Below are 22948 nucleotides of genomic sequence, written 5' to 3' on the forward strand. Positions count from 1 at the left end.
AATAACATTTAAAAAAGTGAAACTTTGTAGAATCCTGTCCTAACTCAGTTAGAAGTAATGACATCATGGTAACCCTCAATTATACTTTCCTAGAATGATGAAGCATGAAGGCTGATGTATCATCAAGTTTTTCTGTAAGGAGGGCTTTGTTCAAAGAAACCTGTTTCCTGTCCAGTGTTGCTGTTCTTGGCAGCGCTCTGCAGATGGGACTGATTTCTGACAGACCACACACCATTTTAAAAGGGTGGATGGTGTTTATTTTTATGAAGGCAAGCAAATATCCCTCAAATGAGTAAAGCGATTTGCACAAATTAAGAAACCTATATATGTACCGGGCCACGCTTTCTTGTCTGCCGCTCCACCCGTTCTGGAATTGGACAAACACAAACGACTGTGGCTCCGATACGTTTCGTGGCACGACCTTGACACGAAGATTGATCCCTAAAGGTTTGCAGCTGGCGTGGGTATGCAGATGTGCACGGTGCATGTGTTCCCGACACACGTGACCACGGGTACGTACAGCACAACAGCAATCAGCATGGCAGAGGCATGTTTCCTGGACCCCGCTGCAATGGTGCAGCTGTTGATTCAGCTGGGGTCTGTGTGTGTGTGTGCAAGGGGGAGACAGAGGTATTTTTTTTGGTGGGGAGGGGGGGGGGGGGGGTAACGCAGTTGCGAGCAAAGTTACGACAGAGAACAGCAGGGCTCGAAGCTGACAGCACCGACTGAACACTCCTCAGGAGACTTAAGAGTCACGTCAACAACGTAAGCCTTAAGTCGCAGCCATTACTCCTCCACTTTAATACAAACATACAGTATACAGTTGTGGAATTTTAGGAAGTTTGCCATTGAAAAATCAAGCCTTCACCGGATGTGAATAAGCAAACAGTTTTGTTGCCACTCACAGTGACCCAGACATTTCAATGTCTCTCAGTTTGACGCCAGCCAAATGTTTCAATCTGGCAGTCTTAATTATTCATATTTGTGATGTGTCAGCACAGTGAAATACAAGATGTTTAAGTGCTGTACACCAGATGAAATGAACTCCGCCTGGCTTCAGATCTGAGTGCACTGGCACTTGTATATCACGCCTGGCATTATTTACATGACCACAACCTCTGGGAAGCAGGGATGGAGGGGGGATCTGGGATGCACTGGCTGGAGGTTCAAAGGAGTCTCTCAACTCAAACCCACTCCAAGCTCATCCGCAGACCAAAGTTATCGTCTCAACCAGCTCGGCTTTTCAATGCCGCACTGCCCCTCGACTCAACTCCTCCAAAGAGCTTAGCGGCCTGTGCCAGTTTGTCACTCCCAACAGCTATGCCGTCCAAAATCTCCACTGCGCAAAAGTGAGTTGAACTCCACTCTGAGGCGCGTTTTCTGTTCATTTTTGCAGCAAAATCCCCTGCTTACAGCGGACTGATAACGGCACACCAAAGGTTTAATGGAGTGCAAAGACGAAATCACATTAAAACAGCGGGAGGGCCGAGGGAAAACGACGGAGGAGGATAAGGGAAAACATGAGTGAGAAACTAAAGACCAAAACAAAGACTGGAAAAAGGCAGGGGGACGTAGCTGGAGAGATTCCCTCAAGTGAGCTGCAAATGGCTAATTTCCCAGCTGGGACACCCTCCTGTGGTTGCACTTCCATCTTCCCTACATTTTCATTGACTGTGAGGATGAAGTATGCTCTCTGTATCCTGAAACGTAGCTCTGAACTCAAAGGAAGTCCAGCAGACAGTGAGTAAGAGGGTTTGAACGGGCCTGGGGAGAAGGTGCGGGGGCGGAATGTTTTTTTTTCTTCTTCTTCTTGCCCTTGCCGGTGGATGAACTCTAAATCTCACTTCCAAAAAATAGTGTGTGAAAAAAAAGTGCGTCAACTAGACAAAAAAAAAAAAAAAAAATGCTTTCTTTACATGACGGCGAAGGCTTAACTTTATTAGTCTCACTGAGAGTGTGCGGTGCATGGGTGTGTTGGACGGGCAGGAAGCAGTCCAACTAAGAGTTTCCATTTATTTCACACACCTCGTCCATTTTTATTTCAACAATACCGCTCCACAGTCACACGCCGCGTTTATTTTGCCCACTGTAATTGTGCATGTATGCTGATCACGCTATCAGAGGGAAACGGCAGAAAGTTAACCAAATGGAACGTCTATAATGAAAACAGGAGTCCGGCTCTCCTCGCTCGCTGCTGCTGACCCACGTGCCAACCCAAACAGCTGCACACTAATTCCTAATTGACAATTTAACCTCCGGTAACCACCGTCTCTTTGAACAAGCTGTGACAATATTTAAGCCAAAGACATAAAAAATTAAATTAAAAAAATGTGGCTGCCAAGGTTAAAACACCAACAGTCGTATTTTGTCAGAATGTGGTGGACATCCATCCTTGATATCTTAAACATTATGGTTAAATCCAACCTGAGACGTGGAGACAGAGATACAGTATATTACACCAAGAGCCCTTGTTAAAATTCCAACAAGAGGAATCTTAAGGCGCCTGGTTTGCATTACTTGGTTGGTGAAAACTGCTTCAGGGACAGTTAAATTGCCTCGCCCCCCCCTCCAACATTCAACTCCGCTTTCTAACCTCCAAAACCAAAATATGGAAAATAGACACACAAAAAAAAGGAATGCTAAAACAAACCGCTGTCCATCATTTATTTCATTACAGGCCATTAACGTACTATAGAGGGAGTTGAACATAATCAAGAAACTGTGTTTTAAACAAGAATGAATGCACAAGAGAAGCTTAAAAGGAAACCCTCATAATTAACAAGATACACTCAAAATATCTACTCGAGTTTTTGTTTTGCAGAGTTAATAGGACTGCAAGCTATTGTCCATTCTGCCAATCGGCAAGGATGTGTACTTGAATTTGAAACTTGAAAGTACTTGAATCATGTCACTGAGAGTTCAGTATTTAGAAAAGAATAAACTCCTCCAGATTAAAATGTCTTTCATAGAAATGCTATCATAAAACAACTATTTAAACTGTAGAATACATTCTTTAAAACCAGCCAGTTTCACACTTGACTGGTCCACAAGTACCAGAAACTAAATATAAGCAAGTTGAAGCCCATTCATGACCATTAAAGATCATCGGGGCAAATCCTTACTTTATTACATGCAGTGAAGCTTGAGAACTTTTAATTAAATCATTCCCAGACAAGAGTCAGCGACTGATCAGTTCTGTGTTTGATATAGTTTTAAACTCGGTACACTGCGGTATATTATGGTACATTATGCAAGTGAGAAAGGCCGCCAGTGTAGCATCAGCTGTGTTACAGCATCAGAGCCCTGCAGCGGCTCAACGTCAGTGCCTCTCTTTTTGTCTTTTATTTGTTTAGATTTGTAGTTAGGAATGACTGGCGGACCACCTGACATCTGCTCCCTGACCAAGAGAGAACTCCGGCTCAGTGACCTCAAACACATCATGAAGACCAAGCAAACAAGTGGAGACTACACACTCACCTTCTGAAAGAAATCCTCACCGCCGTTGACTCTTCCCTCAGAGGCAGCTAGAGAAAGATTTTGGGGGGGGGGACAGAGAAAAATATATTATTAAAACTCCACAGAAATACCCAGTTTTAACCTTAAACTGATAAATCTCGCTCAGATTATCCAGTCCTCAAGATGCTGGCGTGGCTCTACTCAACAGCAGAGTTTATCGTGGAGCCCAATTTCTTTAGATATGGGGTTTGGCATGACTACTGATGCTGCCGATCAGTAAAGGAATACAACGCATTTTTCTATAATCCAAAAGATTGAATCCAGCTTCCGTCAAACAAATTGTCAGCTACAGAAAAAAGTATCTGGTCATTTTTACAGTAGGTACTATGGCGGCATTTCAAACCAAACTTGGGTGGAGTTGTGTTGAATTTGCAGTTTAAAAAAAAAACTTGTATAGAGTTTTCAGTCAGCTTGATTCGATCTTCATGGAAGTGGTTTAAATGGTAAGTGGACTTGACTTATGTAGCACATTTTACCACACATGCTTTACACAAACCATCACACTTTCCTCTCACACAACCACACACGTCAATAGTGATGGTTGCCATGCATAAACCTTGAGATTGGAAAAAGATCGCAGCTTTGGCACCATCACATTCACCTGTGAGCAAGCTAATCACGAGAGATAATCCGATGTAAAAGACCTGATACTGGAGGCTGGATTGAAGCAAGACTCCAACCAGCACAGCCAGTCTGGCCTGAAGTCACTCAAACACATCTGCAAGTCCTTCAAGCTGTGGTAGCTCCGTTAATGCAAAATGCATATCTCGACATCCAAGAGGAATTCTCATGTTTCTCAGTCATCTGGGGATACGGAGAAGGTTTAATGATGCATTGCAGCCAGCGCTTGTCCGCATGGATCCGTTGCTGTCGACACAAATCTGGGTCAGAGACTCAACGAAGGGTTATAAAGTGCATTTCACTCATGAATGCAAATTGCAGTGCAAGGACAAGAGTAGCGTTATGAATACGTTTCATCTCTAACTATGAAAGAATAAATTATTTCTCCAACCGGTAAGTACACATTGTGGTGAATTGATGGAAATGAAATGTTTTGAAAGAAAGGCCAGTTTAAGAAATGATTGAAGATTTGATGTGACAGAAAACTCACTTTGTCCAGCTCTTCCTACTTTATAGTCACAAAAAAAAAAAACCTTTAAATACCAACTAACTCAGCCACTCACTAACCAGTGCTTTGTTTTTAAAAGCAGCCAATTTAAAATTTATGTACCATTTCCTCGAACTTATAAAATGTGTTCCCTTAAAAAAGTAAATAAATCCTGCCTGCAGTACACGCGTGATGATCACCTTGTGAAACCTGGACGTAAAAAGCATTGCTAAAGGTTTTCAGCAGACAAACAGCAAATGACATGCCTTAAACACAGTTTCAGCTCAGTGGCTGTAATGCCTACATCACAAGCATTCAACACGTGTTTGTACTCAGGCAGGCACATGGGTCCAGGCAACAGTTTGTGACTGAGACTCTGCCTCGGCTTGACAGGTTAGTAAATTCCAGATGAAATATCTCATCGTGCGAGCGGATAATACATAATACACAGCTGCCTCTTGAGTTCAAACGAGAGGAATGACAGAGGGATGGAGATGCAGATCAGAAACTATGCAAAAGAAGAACCAATGTAAAATAGCACCAGTACAAAATTGAGAAAATTGTGCACAACCCCTTTTAAGGTAGGTATAACACTGCGTGATTTTGGATATTGTGACAATATCTCTTGACGAGGCTTAACATCTGTGGTCTTATGTCAGACAATGAGAAGGGTTCATGGACTGCTGTTGCCACGGTGGTGAGCCCACCGACAACCAGAGATAATCTTCTGACAGTGGCAGAAACTTCACAAGCATAGTCTCAAAACAAGGCGACAAGACGCACATCTTAAAAACCAAGAGAATTGCAACATTAAAGTAAAAGCATTAAAACGATAGCTTGCAACATTAACAGGAAGTAAACAGTTACTCTGTGCGCTTGGTGGAACAGACTGAACACAGGCAGTAATTTGACGGCTAGCCAGTTTAAGTAACAGCAGCTCCATTTCAGTGCAGTTTTAGGCTGCGAGCCTCCACCAGTCTGGACGGTAAATAAAAAAAGAAAGACCCCCCCAAAAAAATATCGCACGGTTTGTACCGTCTAAAATATGTGTATAGTAGAATCTCGGAGGAGGGGACCCGTTAAGAGTAGAAACACAGTCATGCATGGAGAGGTTTTAAATATCAATGCACCTTAAAAAACGGAAAACACACTTAAGTGTGTACAGCCAGGTGTATATACTGACCAAGAGCCAATTGCAATGCTTCGCTTAACAATTCAAAATAATGCAAATTCAAAGTTTGAATAACTAATAGATAATATGCAGAATTTCCTAGGACATACTCTTGCATGTATAAATTTAAAAATGATTATCAATCAATCAAACTCATACTAGGCCCATAGCAGACATACAACATACATATGATCTCGTACTGAAGAAAATAACACTTGTTAAGATCGACAATGTTTGCAGTGCCGGCAAACTGCAAAGTTGATGAGCTGACAATGATTTGTCTCAGTACTAGATATCTGAAGTTCCTTGGTGGAATGAATTTATCCACCCTTATGCAAGACCCAGACGCACGAAATGATTCCTGTAAGAGCAAAGATAAACAGAGAAAAGTGTGGTTACATCCAGCAGACTGTTTTCTCTTCATTGTCTCATGAAAGGTCATCTAGTAGTGCACTCTTGTTCTTTGCAGTCAATTGTTTGAAACCAACAAAACAAAAGCAAACCCGAAAGTCACTGCCACTGATTCTTTAACGAGACAAGGGACACTGGAAACCAACCAAAAGGTCACTTTCATTTATAACATTTGTTTGAAGTCAGCGATAATATGAGGAGTAACTGTGTTTAACGTCAGACTCGCTAAATCTCTGCTGCGTCTAATCCAGGAAGCACAACTGCAATCAAATCAGATTATTCTATTCTCCAGAGCATAAATGGACAAACAAAGATAAACATGTCGATTTCTCTGTCAACCATTTCATTTTAGCCATAACATATTGCGTCCATTCAACAGACAGTTATTTAATTAACACCTGATCTATTAACTGTTTATGAAAAAGAAAATGCAGCAGATGTTGGTATGATTGAGAAGGTCAGTTAAAAAACAAATGCACGAGGAATGCAATGCATTTGGTTGTTTATCTTACAACAACAACAAAAAATAACAAAAAACAATGTCAGCATCTTTGGCACACGTTTGCAGGGAGCTGAAAGGAATCTGATTTGGAACACGAGCGAAAACTTGAGTCCTGTGCTGAGAGCAAAACATCCTGTTGGCACATGTGTTGAACTGGCCGTGGGAGAACTCCAGAGAGGCGAGAGGTGCAGCGGGGCGTCTTCAAGCAGAGCTCTTGTATGTATCACCACAGTGCAACACTTGGGCTTACACGTTTGCTACGAGTCCAACATATGAAGTAAAGTGCTTTTGAAAAAATCCTCATGAGTGACATCAGAATAGAGTTTTTAGCTTCTTGAATGTTGTGAGATTTTAGCAACTGGAGGTGTTTGCAGCAAGACGCAGAGCAATTTCAGCGAGACAAACCTTTTTTTTTTTTTTTTAAACAATGCATTAAACGAGAGGTGTCAAAAATGGCTCGCGGGCCAAAACCTGCCAGCAACAGGGTCTAACTGAGAGGATCGCCAACCTACAGCTTGCAAAATATCATTAACATCCAAGCAGAGGCAAAATTCCTGTCTTGTGAGAAGCGACAGGATTTTCTCCACATGAAACTAAAGAGAAACGGTGTGACAAAGAGCATATTGGGAGGTTTTTGTTTTGGAAAAGAAATGAAGCTTTTTCATATTGCGTTCTGTAGAAACTACAATTGTGCAACTATCCAGGGTGTACTTAAATTTTCTTGCACTTACGCGAAGCCAAAACTTTAGAGTTGCTGTCAATTTACATGATTTATCAATATACTTGTCCAAAGTCGAATCAAACTGGATTGTAACCCAACCTAAAATGAGTTAAACACCCCTGTATGAAGGCATTTTAAAAATAAAAAGTAAGACCTGTTTTTAATCTAGTACAGGGTGAAAAGGCTCTCAATAATGTCATTAAATAATTTGGTAAATGTGTAAAAAAAAACATTGTTCTCAACAGGATAGCGAAATTGAATAAAATGGATGATTCCGTTGTTTTCTTATTCCAGACTCCAGATTTTCAAGCATCATGTCTGTTTATTTCTTTTTCCTCCAATACACCACTCTAGAGACAACATGCTGACATCAGCTCATCCACCAACGTGACCTCAATGTTTTGAACAGAACAGTGAACGTTCAAGCGGCAGTAATGACAATTCATCAAAATCAATAAATAAAGAACATGTAATGGAAATGATGTAATTCTAAAAAATGTGACTGCATTAAATTCTCAAATGAGAACACAGTACCAACAGGAACCTAAATGCAAGTACTCAGACTCCGCAACATACCTGTGTGTGCATGCAGAATTAAAAACATAGTAAGACCTAAAATGGTCTTTTCCGTTTTTTGGCTCAGATGTTGCACAAGATTAAAAACATACAAAAACCTGGTTTTCTAAACGTTTTTGCATTTATCTGTTGAGCCACTTGTAATAATGCAAATCTTTGTTTTGATAGCAGTCTACATGGCATCAATCAAAATAGCACATTAAATCAGCAGCTTGTCACTGCCATGTCATTTATGTTATACCACAAACATTGAGAAGTTAGTTGAGAAAACAACTGAGATGGATCGGGTATGAAATGTTAGTAATGTTGATGTCGTTGGTTGAAAAGCAAGAGGCAGGAAACGTTTAAAAGACATCGGCTCTCCTGGTGCATCGATTTTTCATTATTTTTAGACCCACAATTGTATAAGACAATGTTCATCATGAACAGAGCTCCAAGATGCCCGGCACAAATAAATAATCCACTGTATCACTCTCAGAAATCTAATGAGGACCCATTCATGAGAACTGAATACTGAAACACAGCATGCAGGCAGTCCCTGAAGGTCAGGCTGGAGAAACACTGAAGAGTTAAGGCGCTACACTTTGGAAAGAAAAAAAAAGCTACCATGGGCAAATGGCATCTGTGCAGTATTAAAAATGGATGATTAGATGACTCCATCTGTGGTTGTTTATTCCTCAAACAGTTTTTGAAATTTGATTGCCGATTTCATGGTTTTTGATGAGTTTAAATTGGAAAATTTCTCTCAGGAAAAGCACAACTCTGAGCCAGTGAGACTCTGCACTGTTGTATTAAAAAAAAGAAAGAAAATACACTGCAATCTTTTGGTGGGGTTAATATAACCTGTTGGGAAATTTTGACATATCAATCCAACTCTGTGCTGCCTTGTGATGTAATTTTATTTAAAAAAAAAAGTTGTCAGGCATGCTTTATCTCCAACATCTGGAATATAAAAGGCAGCTGCTGCCTCCCATCTTTTATAGTGCAGAGAACTACAAAAGTGACAAGTTCCCGTGTCTTATCCACAAGCAAGTTTTCATGTCAACATCAAGATTTGATTTGCCAACACCATAAATTCAGAAGGAAAAAAAAAAAAGAGACTAGGGAAAAATTTTTGCATTTGTCTTTGTTGTGTCTTTCTTCGGGATTTCACTGCCATTTTTCCACAAAAATGCACAACTCATGCATCATTACTCAAATAACCAAGAACCCCATTATTTGGTCTGGTCACATAAAACCCAGTTCAAATTACAGGACTGCCTTAACATGCATCAGTTGAATTTTCTTTGCTTGAAAGTGTATTTCTTAGCACTGTCTTAGCTTTGATGTGTTTTAAAAACACTTAGTTTTTTTTTTTGTGCTTTTGGATCCAGGTTACTCAAGGACAATGCAGAACTCCTCCCATCCAGCACAGCAGATTGAAAAGGCATTACAGATGAAAAGTGACACAAAACCCCCGAGCAGAGATCAAATGTTGCAACGGTTTTTCTCCTTTTTTTGCCTTCTTCAAAATTATCGAGTAAAATAATGCAACTAACTTCAAGAAAGAGACTCAAATGTCTCGTGTGGATAGACTCGTCACATTTTAAGTTAATCAGATCCACACCCTCCAATTCCCTTCATCTAATTATTCGATGCGTCTCATCACTGTCATGGCGAGAGAAGAGGAGGGAAAACTCACACTGGAAAGCATACAGGACTCAATGCAGGCAGATGAAGTGTGGTCTGGTATCCATTATTTTGTGGAAAGACTTACTTTCTGGGAGACTCCACTGTTTTGACACTGCAGGAATGTAAACAGTGTTGATTTCTGCAGTTTTGGCTTTGATCCACACACAACATTCAAGCAAACAATAGGGACACGGGCCCTAATAAATGAATTCAATTGACATTTTTTAACATTAATATTTCCGCCATGAGATAGTTTCAGACTACACGGCTTTATCAGAGAGCTTGGGCATCAGCACATATTGAGCTAAAGCAAAGTTACAATAACTTTTAGAACAGCAAGAGGGCATAAACGTCACAGAATAGATACAAGTCATCATTTCATTATTGTGAACATGCAATATAAATCAGTGTTGACATGCCGAATAACGAGGCAAGTATATTAACCTGTATTACTTGTGTTTTGGAAGATTGATCAATCAAAGTCTTACAAAGTATTGCATAAAGAGGAGAAACTGAAAAAGGCTGAACATGCATCAGCGAGAGCTCAAGACTTGTAGAGCTGGCAAAGATCTAGCCAGGGCAAACTAAAACCTCCAAACTGGCATCTTTCACAAGAAGGACTTTCAAAGAAACTTTCAGTCTACATACGCTTTAAAATATAAAACAATGTCTTTTTCCGCTGGACATGATTTCACAACACATGATGGATCTTTGTCTGCTCACGACCTTTTAACAGAGTGATTAATGTGAAAGGTAGCCTTATGAACCAGTCTCTTCCGGGCTGAGAGGAAAACAACTGGTACCAAAGACTTATTTCCTATATCTTACGAAACTCGGATGAGAACACCATGTTTTCATAGCGGCTTTGTTACAGCCGTCCCTACAAAGTGTGCATAGACTCTCAGCTCTTTCGAAAAAGAGTGACTGAGGGAATCTAAAAACCTGCCATGACAAAACATGACCACCTTCTCAACACAGCTGACTTACAACATGAACACATGTATTTGTGGTGGTGTGGCAAGGTTGGAGAGCAGGATTGGGGAAACCTTCGTGAGGAGTTAGCATGTTGTTGCATGCACATATACGCAAGGTTAATCTGTCAATCTAACTTGACTGTACGTGTGAATTTGAGCGTGCGATTATCTCTCTGCGTTTGTCCTGTGACGGACTTGCAACGTGTCGAAGGATTTACCTGGCAAGGATCTGCTTCAGTGCCTCCAAGCTGGATAAAGTGGTATGACTGCATAGAGGGGACGCATTCAGGCCAGACTACCCCGGGATCCTCTCACCAAACAAGAAAATGATAACTTATCAGCCGTCAACACATCAGCCGTCTGACTACGAGCTGAATCTGACTCAAGAGTTTTTTGAGGAGAAAATATTCCATTGTGGCATCAACATGTTCGAATTCCTGCAACTTGTAAGTGGTTAAAATATTGGCTAGACCAGAACGTTGAAATGAAAGTAAATTTACTCATCTCATTTGCAAACTGTGGCATTGCAAGACACTTTGTGATGTTTAAGGTCACCTGAAGACATAAATTGGTAATGTGGAGCGCTATTTATTTGCCGATGTCTGGCCAAAACGTTGCAACTCATGATCAAAACCAGCACACACTTTTTTTCCAGAATATTACAGCCACTTGTCCAATGAGAGTAACTTTTGTATTTTTCTGATTGTGATAGATTATTAAATGCAAGGCTTTACAGCATGTAAAAAGCTCTTTTTGGCCAGTGCACCTCATGTCTCTCACTCAAAATTGCACATCAAGTGCAACCAAAAATAATAATGCAACAGCAACACAAATTTTAGCTCAACTCTTGGAAGACAAAACACATCTTCTATATTTCTGTGAACTTGTGTTGTCGGAACGTTGGATATCTGAAGTTAGTATATTTGCTGGAAGGTCGATAAACTCATGAAAACTCAAACAGAGTCCGTCACAGTGGTAAAGCACCAGCCTTCATCACACTGCCCCAAAGCAGAACTGCACAGTGACTTCACACACACCGCTATTCCTCCTGCATCCAAATCACGCAGTAATTGAAACCTAAAAAAACCCCTCAAGAAAGCTAAAAACTGCAATTGATAGTGTTTCACCAGGTTGTTGTGATGATGATCAATCAACCTTAAAACACCTCACTTCAAAAGAAGTGAGGTGAGTAGATCACCTTACAGCTGAAATAGTAGTTGGCAGCAATACAACGAGGATGTGAATGAAAACAGACTGAAGCCAACAGATTTTAGTCTCAGCGTGAACAGCTCCGGCTTATTTTATGCAAAAGCTGGCATCCAAACAAAATACCCCAGTATCTTAAAGACACTTCAGCTGATTTCTCTTGAGGCAATGGTGCCATCGAATCACCAAGTCTACCCAGCGCTCTGCTTTGTGTGAACGCTCACAATGACACCGTCAGAAAAGCATCCTGGGTTTTCAACAGACTTTATTAGCAACTTTAATTTTTTTCATGTGAAAGATAACATTTTGTGGCAAAAAAAAAAGCCACATACAACCTTTATACAAAACTGTCCAGGTCAAAATATAATTCTTAATTTTTGATCAATATAATCTCATCAGGTACATTTATGCAATCTCATGTGAACCATTATCTGCCATGGATACAAGTATGTGTTCACAAAAGTTAGTTGTTGTTTTTTTTACACGTTGCAGTTGTTTTAACGGTTGCTGCATCACATTGATAGTCAAAATGCACATTTCAGCATGAAACATTAACATGTATATAAACTTCTGCCAGCCTCGATAGCAGCAAATGAAACCGTTCCACCAATGATTTTTTTGTTCAGTTCATACACCACTTCTGAGCAAATGGGACTTCCAACAAGTTTCTCATTGCCCAGAATTTGTTGCCTTGGTGGTTGAAGCATGAGGACTGCGATTGGTCAAGGAGTGAGACAATCGCAGGCAAGTAGAGTCCCGCAGGCCGTCACTGAACTGAGGAGTGAAATCAGCTGGAACAATCATGACTGCGACAGGCAGAGAGAGAATTAGGAGGCACGTGAAAGAAAAGTAGCCAAATGTTTCGAGTTTGTGGAGTTTTTTGAAGCTTGTCAGATTTACAATGAAACTGGTTAAGCCTGTTCAGTTGTAAACATGAAAATATATCTCATGCATTTTTTTTTTAACAGCAGCAAGGCTTTATGTAAACCTTATTAAATTCTATTATAAAATAATTTTTAACCTCCTTTTTGCTCAATATCATCGATTATTGTATGTAGTTCTCCAGAGTTGACAGTTGCTCTGTAAATTATTGTTTTTATATTGTTCATTGTACTGCCAAATTCCACTCAATGTGGTGTATGGAAAGCGCTTAACTTCAGTCTCATCTGACAAAACTCCATTTTCCTCAGGCTTATCCAAATATTGGGCATCAAACTTTCTTCATCAATGGAGTCATGCATGATTGAGTGCAAAACGTATTTTCTTAGGAACACATGCGCCTGTTGACTCTTCGATAATCTTAATGATTCATTCAGAAATCTTGCAGGGAAACTGCTCGGGGCCTGTTTATGGTGAAAATGGTACTGTGAAGGGATACTGGGGGATAAAGGGTAATTGTAAACCGACTGAAAAAAAGAGCGTCAAAATAAAGTATTACTTCTTAGAACAAATTTTTTTTCTTTCTACAATACAATCGACACCATTTCCCACCACACTGGACACCTGTCATCATTTCTGCGCCGAGCTGAAGTCACTCGCCACGCTCTCGATGGCTCCTTTAAATTCCCACAGGGTTGCCAAGCAACCACACTATCAAATAAAGGCACAGAGTGCCAGATGTTACTGTTCGACAAGGACGAAAGCCTGCCAGGCGGACAAGACTCGCTGACCCCGGGGTCACAAAGTCAGAAGGAGACTAAACAGACCACAAGTTGTGATTACACTCTATGGCTAAAACTGTTTTTTTTTTTTTTTTTTTTTAATGGATGTGACCATTATTGCATCACATCCCCAGAAAGCTTTAGTCACACACGCATGCATCTCTGTCGTAGGGTCATCTTGTTCAGGAAATAAGACATCCAAACAATGTTTGAGTGAACATCTCCTCCTCCATCTCCCTTGTGTGGATGCTGCCAAGTGGTTACACAATGCCGCGCATTCCTGGTGCCTGGTATCTACTGTACTCGATCCCCCACGGAGCGAAGGGAGTCGGTCTCAGTGAACAGGCTACAAGCTGTACGATAAACATTACATTGTAGTGTTAAGAAATCGCCCACATCTCAAATTCATTTTCTGCTCATACATCTTTCTTTTGGAGATCTGAACAGGATTTTTGTAATGGAAATTCGAGGAAATTGCACTTCATTACTCAATCTCCAAGTTAGCTGTGCTGATGTATCCGATCAGAATATAATGGATGAGCTGTAAGGAGATAAGCATAAATCAGTTCGTATTTTATTTTCTCTGAAATGAATGCCACTTGGACTAATGAAAAGAAGAAAAAAAAATTATTTCCTTCTCCCTCATTTCTGCCTATTCTCTTTAATTCTTGTGGTGACATTTCTGGCAGTGACCAGGGTGAAATCTAAAGTGCCCTTATAAAAATGGGTTTTCTCCAATCAAGGGAAGTGGAGAAAAGGCAGCTTGTGCTGGATGTTAAATGAGAACAACAAACCGAAACCCCGAGGTTCTCCATACATAAACACCGAAAGCTCTTGGGGGAGTGGTTAGGGGCTGGGTTTTGTGCATGTGCTGGCGTGTGTGTGTTTTCCCCGTTTGTGTGCGTGAGGCGATTGTGCACGTGTGCAGGGCAAATCAGGGGCTGCCCCCCCTCCCACAAGAAACATTTCTAAAATAGCAACCGCAAACCAGGCAGAATGTAAATCTGCACTGCAAAAGGGGTTGAAGAAAAAGGAGGCTTTAGAGACGGAGAAAAACAGGTATTCATTTCAGCCCATTTACAGTTCCAGAAGCGTAGAAATGGGTCACAGCACTCCAGCTTCACTCGCACAGTTGAAATAAGACTCCTGGTTTTATTTTCTAGAGTAATGAATTACAGGTTTTTCCGCCAACTGAAGCTCAATTATATTACAGCTTCTGAAAGCTTCATCATGCCCAGGATGAAGGAATTCAATGTGTAAGCAAAGCTGAATAGAATTGTTTAATTGTATCAGCATGTTTCAGTAAAAACCTGGGAGAAAATGAAAAAAAAAAAAAAGGGAGATTCAAAGTGGTGAGGGGGCAAATAGGAAAAGCCCTGTGAGGAACCAAACCGGCAGTTCAGGAGACTTTCAGCCATTTAAATCATAAACTAAATGATGTGAGGAGAGCTTTAATAAATGCTTTCACTACTACCATATCCTTAAAACAAAGGTTATGCAACTGCAGGTTTAAAGAGTTGATAAATGTAAGTTTCCTTCAAATGGTGTTACTAGTCTTTTTGGCTGTAGAAGAAAAGATTTTAAAAAAAAAACGAAAACGTATATATATATATATACACACTGAAAAATATAACACCTTTGTTTTTGCTCCCATTTTTCAGGAGCTGAACTTAAAGATCTAAACATTTTGTATATACACAAAAGTCTAATTTCTCTCAAATATTGCTCACAAATCTGTATAAATCTGTGTTGGTGAACACTTCTCCTTTGCCGATAATCCATCCCACCTCACAGGAGTGGCATATCAAGATGCTGCTTAGACAGCGTGAATATTGCACAGGTGTGCCTCGGGGTGGCTACAATAAAAAGCCACTCTGAAATGTGCAAGGCAGTGTCACATCAAATCAGAATCACCTTCAACTCAAGAAAGTAAAAACTTCAACGCCATGCTAGAACACAAAATAACCTCCTTCTGCCCCCACGTTGCAAAGTGCTTCATATTTTTGTTTCATCAGAAATATTTCAGAAATTGTGATTGAAGGCTCTGAATACAGACAATATTTTTAGAAGATAAGGTTTATAACACCCGATTATAGTGTGTTGAATGAAGGCTTTCTGTTTTATAGAAAAGTGGATTAGTCTGAATTAGTCTTCACGAACACCCGCGGTAGTTAAACCATCATCTACGAAGTTGAAAAAGTTGTTTGCGTAATCCAACTCTCACTACTTAATCTTAGCAACTCGTATGTCACGCTTCAGTCAGACTGAGCAAAATAAATGAGGCAGAACTTGGTATTGGATGCAGATGCAAATGCAGCTGCATCATTCACTAATAAATGGAAAGCTTTTTCTGTTCTGGCACACGTATACAGCTATAACACGCATTCTGCTTGTATAAAATCAATATAAAAATCTGGTTTGAAGATCACGATATTTCCAAATGACGGATGACTACGTCATCAGGGGAATAACGGATTTTCACATCGAGACATGAGAAAGGGATTTTCTACTGAAGTGCCTGGCCTTGCTTTTGTTTTCCGCTCTATAAACACGTTGTGAAAAAGGTAGTCTGCCCAAGGTCTCCATCTTTTACTTCCATCCAAACTAGACCACTATAAGGGTGCCACATTCTTAAGATACTAGAATTTGAAGGTTTTCATTATTTACGATGAATTGTTCATGTCTGAAATAGCTTTTGATGCCCTGGGAGCTTTCAGTAAAAGTTTGTCCTGGGTTTTGTTAGGTTATAAGGGTCAACATGAGGATTGTGTTGTAGCATCAAATAAAGACAGGGGGAAAAGTCCAGCGACTGCACCGTGGATTTGATGGAAGCTGGAACAACAGAGCAGTGTTTGAATACGCGAGAGGGAGCAATAAAGGGGGGAAAATGCGAGAAAGAGTGTGCCTGCAGCACATTCCCCACAAGACACTCACTTCCTGTCTGTGAGCCTTACTCAGCACTCAGGAGGAAGAGGAGGATGAGGCCCGCACTCGTACTCCCTTTATGTGGATATAAAGAAAGTCATTTGCAAAAGATTTAGAAATAGAATTAGAAATAATACTGAAAAATAAAAAAGACAATTTCTCTTTTGTTTCAATTGGCATCAAAATATCCTTATAGAATTGTGGTTTTACATTAATATTAACGTTTTTCTCAACACATCTCTATACATTCTCTACACATATACTATCTAATGTATGTCTCAATGCTTTATCTTTCGTTTTCACATTTATAAAGATGACATTTGATGACTTTTTTTCTTTCAATTACTATACCAACAGTTTTTGGGGAATAAAAGTAAATGTGTGAAAATAATATTTTCCAAATATACAGCATTGGGCAAATGTGACAAATCATCAACATAACTCAACAGTAATCCTCTGAGAAAGTAATTTACAGATGTGCAATGACATAAAAGCGAACCCTGACTGATAATATATTGATTCCATAGTAGATCGTTAGGGTTAGGCTGCTGTTTATTCACTTTAACTTTGTTTTTGAAAAGTTTAAGTCAATATATCTTCAAGTGAAAGAAAAGATCGACTAAATGTATATTTGAACAAGTATTTTTTTCTTTTTTTGCAAAATGCATCAAATATTGTCAATTATCCGATTGTGTTGGATGCTATTCGTCACCAATCTGTTCAATAACATAACTAGCACATTGTGGAAAAAAACCCTGTGAAAATACCTCTCCAAGTGAAACAGTCCCCCCCCCCCCCCATTCTATTACAAAGCTAACCAATAATGGTGTGTGGTTAGGCAGCAAGAAAACAAATTAGTCCAAGGAGGAAAATGATTCACTTAGCCTAATTGTAGGTTGCTCTTGCAGTTACTCAGCAAACATGCTGTTAAGATGCGAGCACACACCAGCAGATCCGATGTTCAGTGAGAGACACCGCCAAGCTCATCCTTGCCAGTCAGTGCATTAAAACCCACAGCCGGATCTTATTTAATTAACCCACACAAACATGCCTTCAAACCACCAGAGTAAAAAACAACAACAAAAAAAACAACAGTGCTACATTACGACCTTCAGCGACTGAGAATATGCCACCACTTTCCCACACTTGATCCCAGTTGCTCACCTTCATAATGAATGCAAAAGAAGGAATCCAAGTTGTTTTACAGCGCCCGTTGTGCACCAAGTGATCTTTCAAGCTTTCACGTCTCCAAGCCATTAACTTTAGACCTCCATTCTCAGGTGCCAAGAGTACGACAGTAAACTCCGATAGCCGTCAGGGTAAAAGTCTTATTGTCACTTCACACTATTGATGTGAAGCCAGTACCCATATCCCTGCCAGTGAGTGGGACGGTACATTTGTGATTGCTAAGCAGTTAATTATTTTCATTTTCTCCTGAGGCAAACCGTGCCAGAAAGCAAGGCCAGTAGAATACAAGTCTTCGAGAGAGTGGCTTAAGGGTCTAACGCAGGAACTTCGTCTCAGGGTGGCTATAAGCAGAGACCTTCTGAGAAGGGTGGCAAAATTTCCATTGGAAGTCAAGCAAGAGAATTTGGGAAATAACCCATTAAAATGGACTATATTTGTCACTGCATCCACGCAGAATTGGCCGTGTCTGCATCGCGATGCACCGTAGAAACGATTAAATATTTGAATATGAAATATTTGTAATATGAATAAGTAATAAACTCAGTTATTTGAAATTGAGGAGCAGTTACATTTATTTTACATTATATTTGTTTATATTTATTTACATTTATACGGTCTTAGTTACATTTGGCCCTTTGAGGGCAACCATTAAGCTGATGTGGCCCTCGGTGGAAATGAGTTTGACACCCCTGGTCTATGAGATGCCCTCAAATTGATCTTAATATACTTGGAAAACTATGATGGTTTATATGCAATATTAATAAATTAATATATGAAATTAATGGGGCTGCACAGTTGGTGTAGTGGATAGTACTCTCACCTCATGGCAAGAAGTTCTCAAGTTTGGACTCAAACTGGCCCAAAATGAACTTAAACTGGGGGTTACTCTTCTGTGCAGTTTCCATATTCCTCCTGGGCATGCGTTAGAGGTTATTTGGTAAATCTCAAACTGTCTGTAGCTCACTGTCCCCCATGTTCAGCTGGTAGCCACTTCAGCACCCCACGGCAAATAAAATCATTATTCCTACTGGAACCACACTGGCTAATCTGCAACAATATTCATAAGTGCTGACAGTAATGTTGCCCTTACCACAAGCAAGTGGATGTTTGTCTCCCGCATCTAAACCTTGGAGCCGTTTTATCAAATAATCTGTGAATCTGGCAGATAACTGAAGCTATTGTTGTTTAGGAAGAGTTCATAGTATTATATGGCTTCCCACTGTGTCCCAAAGGGTCAAGTAAATACTTTTTTACGGGAAAGACAAGCCAGAGATATGGTCACAGACAATAAAACACTGGGTAAAAATATACTGGAGACCCCATAAAACGTTTCACTATCGGCCAAATTCTGAACATGATGTACCACATCAAAATCTCCAGCTTATCCAATCAAAACACAGCCAGATGTTAGAAAAGTCTGAGCATACTGGATGGGCCTGAAGGAGCCATTTATTAGGATGGGACTTTACACCTAAAAACCAAAACCATGTTGACAAGATCTGATCCAGTCAAGTTAAACCAAACCTAGTGTGACTCGCTATTTTTTGTAGCCTGAACTGAACAGATGCCCGGGTTGTGTAACATCTGACAGATAACCAAGGTTCATTCACTGGAACCAGACGTCCCGGATTCCTCCTGAGGCGAAGGGGTCAAAGGTTAAAGTAGTTTCACAGTTGAGATGGTGTGAGATTTAAACCCAAACCTACAACTGGGCAGGAACATGAGGAGACGATGAAACACAGCCGCTGCATCCGGCTGCAGCATCAACACGAGCGCCGTCGGCCGTCGTGTCGTAAAGAAGCAACTGGAGACAAGAGACTGGCAGAGCTGGAGGACAGCAAAGACCAACCAAATATGTGTATAAACACATGTGCACACTCACACAAACAAAGACACGTTTGGACACACTGCGTGACGTGGCACATGGTATGTCCGGGACACTGGGATTCAGGGCCGGCCTCTGGTTAAGTTGTTTTCCAGGAAGAGTTCGGGATGACATGGAGCTTTGAGGAATGCGTGGAGCAGCGAGGAAACAACCGGGACACACTGGAGGGGGAGCCACGAGCATTGCGTGCATTCGGCCAGTGTGTGTACGATGAAGGATCAACAAGTTTCCCGGTCACAGCGGAGACAAACTTAAAACAGATCTCGGCAACAACGCAAAGCTCAACTCATCACTGTCACATGTCGCAATACTTAATATTGTTCTTGTTTTCATTTCAACATGATCATGGTATATAATGTGCTCCCCAAAGCCCGGTTTGGCTGACCCTCAAGTCCAACTTACAGTCTTTCTGTTGAAATGATAAAAAGTCCAGCCCACTCATATAATACAACACACAGTTGAGTTTTAAAAATCTGTGATAGATGACATCAACCTTTTGAGTTTCCTGGGACCTCTCAACAGAGACTGGCCTGGGCTCTAGTTACAGCTCTGTCACTGCTGCTTTAACTGTTCAATGTCACTTGCACATCATCAGAGGGGCAATAACACATATTTAATATATACATGATGTATAACTTTTAGTGTTAATGGGTTACAGCAAATTTTGCACGATACTCAAAACTATAATCAGAACTGTTACGACAGTATTTGTATGTGAGGCTTTGTTTTGTAAACCAACTTTTTTTTGTTTTGTTCCGAAAAGTCAGCCAAGGCTGGTGAAAGGTTTCTTCTTTTTTGTTTCCATCTACTCGGGCAGTTTTGCTGGGAACTCAGCAAATTGCAAGTTCAGGTCAATTTCAATTTACTCCATAAACAAAAGCGCCCAAAGCAGCTTGCAACAGCGACAGCTGGCGGTCGATTCGCGTTACTACCTCACCATATTGCGTGGGCACGTACTTGATAATTAACTGACATTTCTTTCACTTCTTCGACCTTCTGTTTGAAGTAAAGTCTGACTTGTAGACTTTACGCATGCATGATAAAGTGGCAGTGATGCCGTCAGTATTGTTCAGATGATATATTTCTCCGTTTAGAACGAAGTGACACTAATTGAAAGCGGCCTGGCTCGATTTAATTGCTTTAATTGGATTGGTTTCGATCACGCACGATGCACGCGCCACACACGCTCGCGTTTTACGACCTATACTCACTTGAAGCACTAAAATGTGGTAATTTATTGTGGGTTTTTACGCAATTTCACGCCACTTAAATGAACAAAGACTGGTGAAAAAGTTGGAAGTCTGTTTGAAAGTTTTTTGTTGTTGTTGTTGTTTTTATTTCAACCAAACATGGAGTTGTGTGAACATTGGAATTATTTCCTTACCTAATAACATGACTTCCAGCTTCTTGCGGTCCACCCGAAACCTCTCCTCGGTCCACTCCGGGTCAGGCAGCGGATGGGGGCCGCTCAAGTCCTCCTCCGATCCGGGTAGAGGAGAGTCGGTGCTGCGCTCGCTGTTGGAGCCATGGTCCGACTGCTGCAAGTATCCGCTTAAAGTGTCGCATTGGGCAGCCATCGCGCTGCACGGAAACTTCTTCGGTGGCCACCGCGTTTTGTTATCGATTTTTTTCCCACCCCCCCCTCCCCTTCTCTTTTCTTTCTCCTAAAAGTTTAGGCAAGGCGCGCGAGGACTTCTCTCCAACTTCTTCAATTTAATCCCGTCACTTCTTGGCGTTGTGATAGCTCATCTTAGCGCAGTCGAAAAAGCCTCTGCAGTTTCTTCAAGCCCCTCGGATTCCCCCCCATTTGGCAGCAGATTTCTAAAAATAGGCAGCTCAGCTCTCCGGTCCACTCGCTATAGGTCGTGTACGGAGTTAACGGAGCGCCCGAGCCGCGCGCACTAAACACATCAAGCGCCTCCTCGGGAAAGTTTCACGTGTCATCCTGTTAAAAAAAAACAAAAAAGAAACGAAGCCAGGACTCCTCCCAGAAACTTTTTTTTTCAAAGAAACATCTACCTCCCCCTAGGTTCCCGTGAAAACAAACTTTTTTCTTTTTCTTTTTCTTTTTTTTAAACTGTTTTGGAAAATACTATAGTATTTAATTTGCTTTCCGGCGCACTCATTGTATTCCTATTTTTTTTAATACAGCACGTCAACATAACCATGGTTATTAGTCCCAAGTTGCGCAATATTGCCATTAGATATCATATATAAAGCCACACTAAAAAGTTTAATTAGTTCTGACTCCCCTAAACGAGGTTCTACCCCATGCAACTTGTTAATTGGTTTATAGAGGAAACGCGACACATCCTGAGAGTGCGTGAAAGGAAGCAATACAGGAAAGAGAAACCAAAACAAATGTGGAGTGAAGTCGTCCTCAAGTAAAACCTAAAATAGGATGGAATCCCAAAATGGTTTGCCACGTTTTCTGTGCTGACGTTGAAAATAGTAAAAGTGGTATGTTTAGGGGGGGAAAGAATGAATAATGCTAGGAGAATGTAACTGGGTCATTCCAGAATTTGAGGACGATTTATGTCCCAGTCATATAATCCATCTACATGAATATTAAAACGTGCAGTTTGTGAGTAACGTGTACTTGTCCTGACAGCAAATGAAATAAGTACAACAAATTGGAAGCACAAGTTGATTGAACACATGTTTTTAAATTACCATATATGTCTGTATTTTCTGTTTTATCATTTTGTTCATAGATATCCCTTACTGTGGAAACATTTGTTTAGGCAACATCACCTTACTATGCAAAGATTCTGTGTCCCTCAACATGCACACAACCCTGTTCAACGGATCATTTTAGCAAAGTAGAAGGAGAAGAAAACAGGGAGTTACATGATAGAATGGAAATTGTCAGCTTTACTTGAAAGAATCACTCAGGCAACACTGTGATGCAAATACGTCGGAATTTTTTTCTTCTTCACTAATTTACTTATTTAGGTTTGTCCTCTTGGCCATGTTAGTTTCTATCCCTGAAGAAAAAAAAATAACATTAGCATGAAATTGCAATCCTGTTACTGGGATTGTGCCAGATATAGCAAATAACAAATAAAACAGGTCATAAAAAATATTCCTTTGATGCCTGAGCTGAGCCAATCAAGCTTTTCATAGTTTATTACTTATTATTGATGATTACATAACAGAAACTTCAAAAAGAGATTTTTTTTTATTTGATGACCAATTGTTCTCAAAATGTGGAAATATCCAGCTCACAGATCATTTTCTTGGAATATGTCAATGTGCATTTATATACATGCTAGTTAAGCTATGTTAGCTTGTCTTTCTGTGACTATCCAGACACATAAATCTGCTATATATATACAATTTTCTCTGCAGCTCTATTGATGTTTCAGTATCTCGCCATGTCCATCCATTCATCTTCTATGGCCGACTGTTTTTTCAGCTTAAGGTCATGACC

General features: G+C 40.4%; 1 protein-coding gene across 1 annotated transcript in view; it reads right to left on the reverse strand.

Moving 5' to 3' along the window:
* bicc1a (BicC family RNA binding protein 1a) overlaps positions 1-21127 on the reverse strand; it is a 60999-nt gene extending 39872 nt beyond the window's left edge. Inside the window, exons 1-2 of the mRNA XM_080507804.1 lie at positions 20900-21127; positions 3478-3524 (exon numbers count right to left, since the gene is read on the reverse strand). Of these exons, the coding sequence (XP_080363930.1) occupies positions 3478-3524; positions 20900-21092 (240 nt within the window). The 5' untranslated portion in view covers positions 21093-21127. The remainder of the gene's footprint in view (positions 1-3477; positions 3525-20899) is intronic.
* Between the last annotated feature and the right edge of the window lie 1821 nt (positions 21128-22948).

This window comes from Blennius ocellaris (genome assembly GCF_963422515.1).
Source record: "Blennius ocellaris genome assembly, chromosome: 13".
In the NCBI taxonomy this organism is placed as follows: Eukaryota; Metazoa; Chordata; class Actinopteri; order Blenniiformes; family Blenniidae; genus Blennius; species Blennius ocellaris.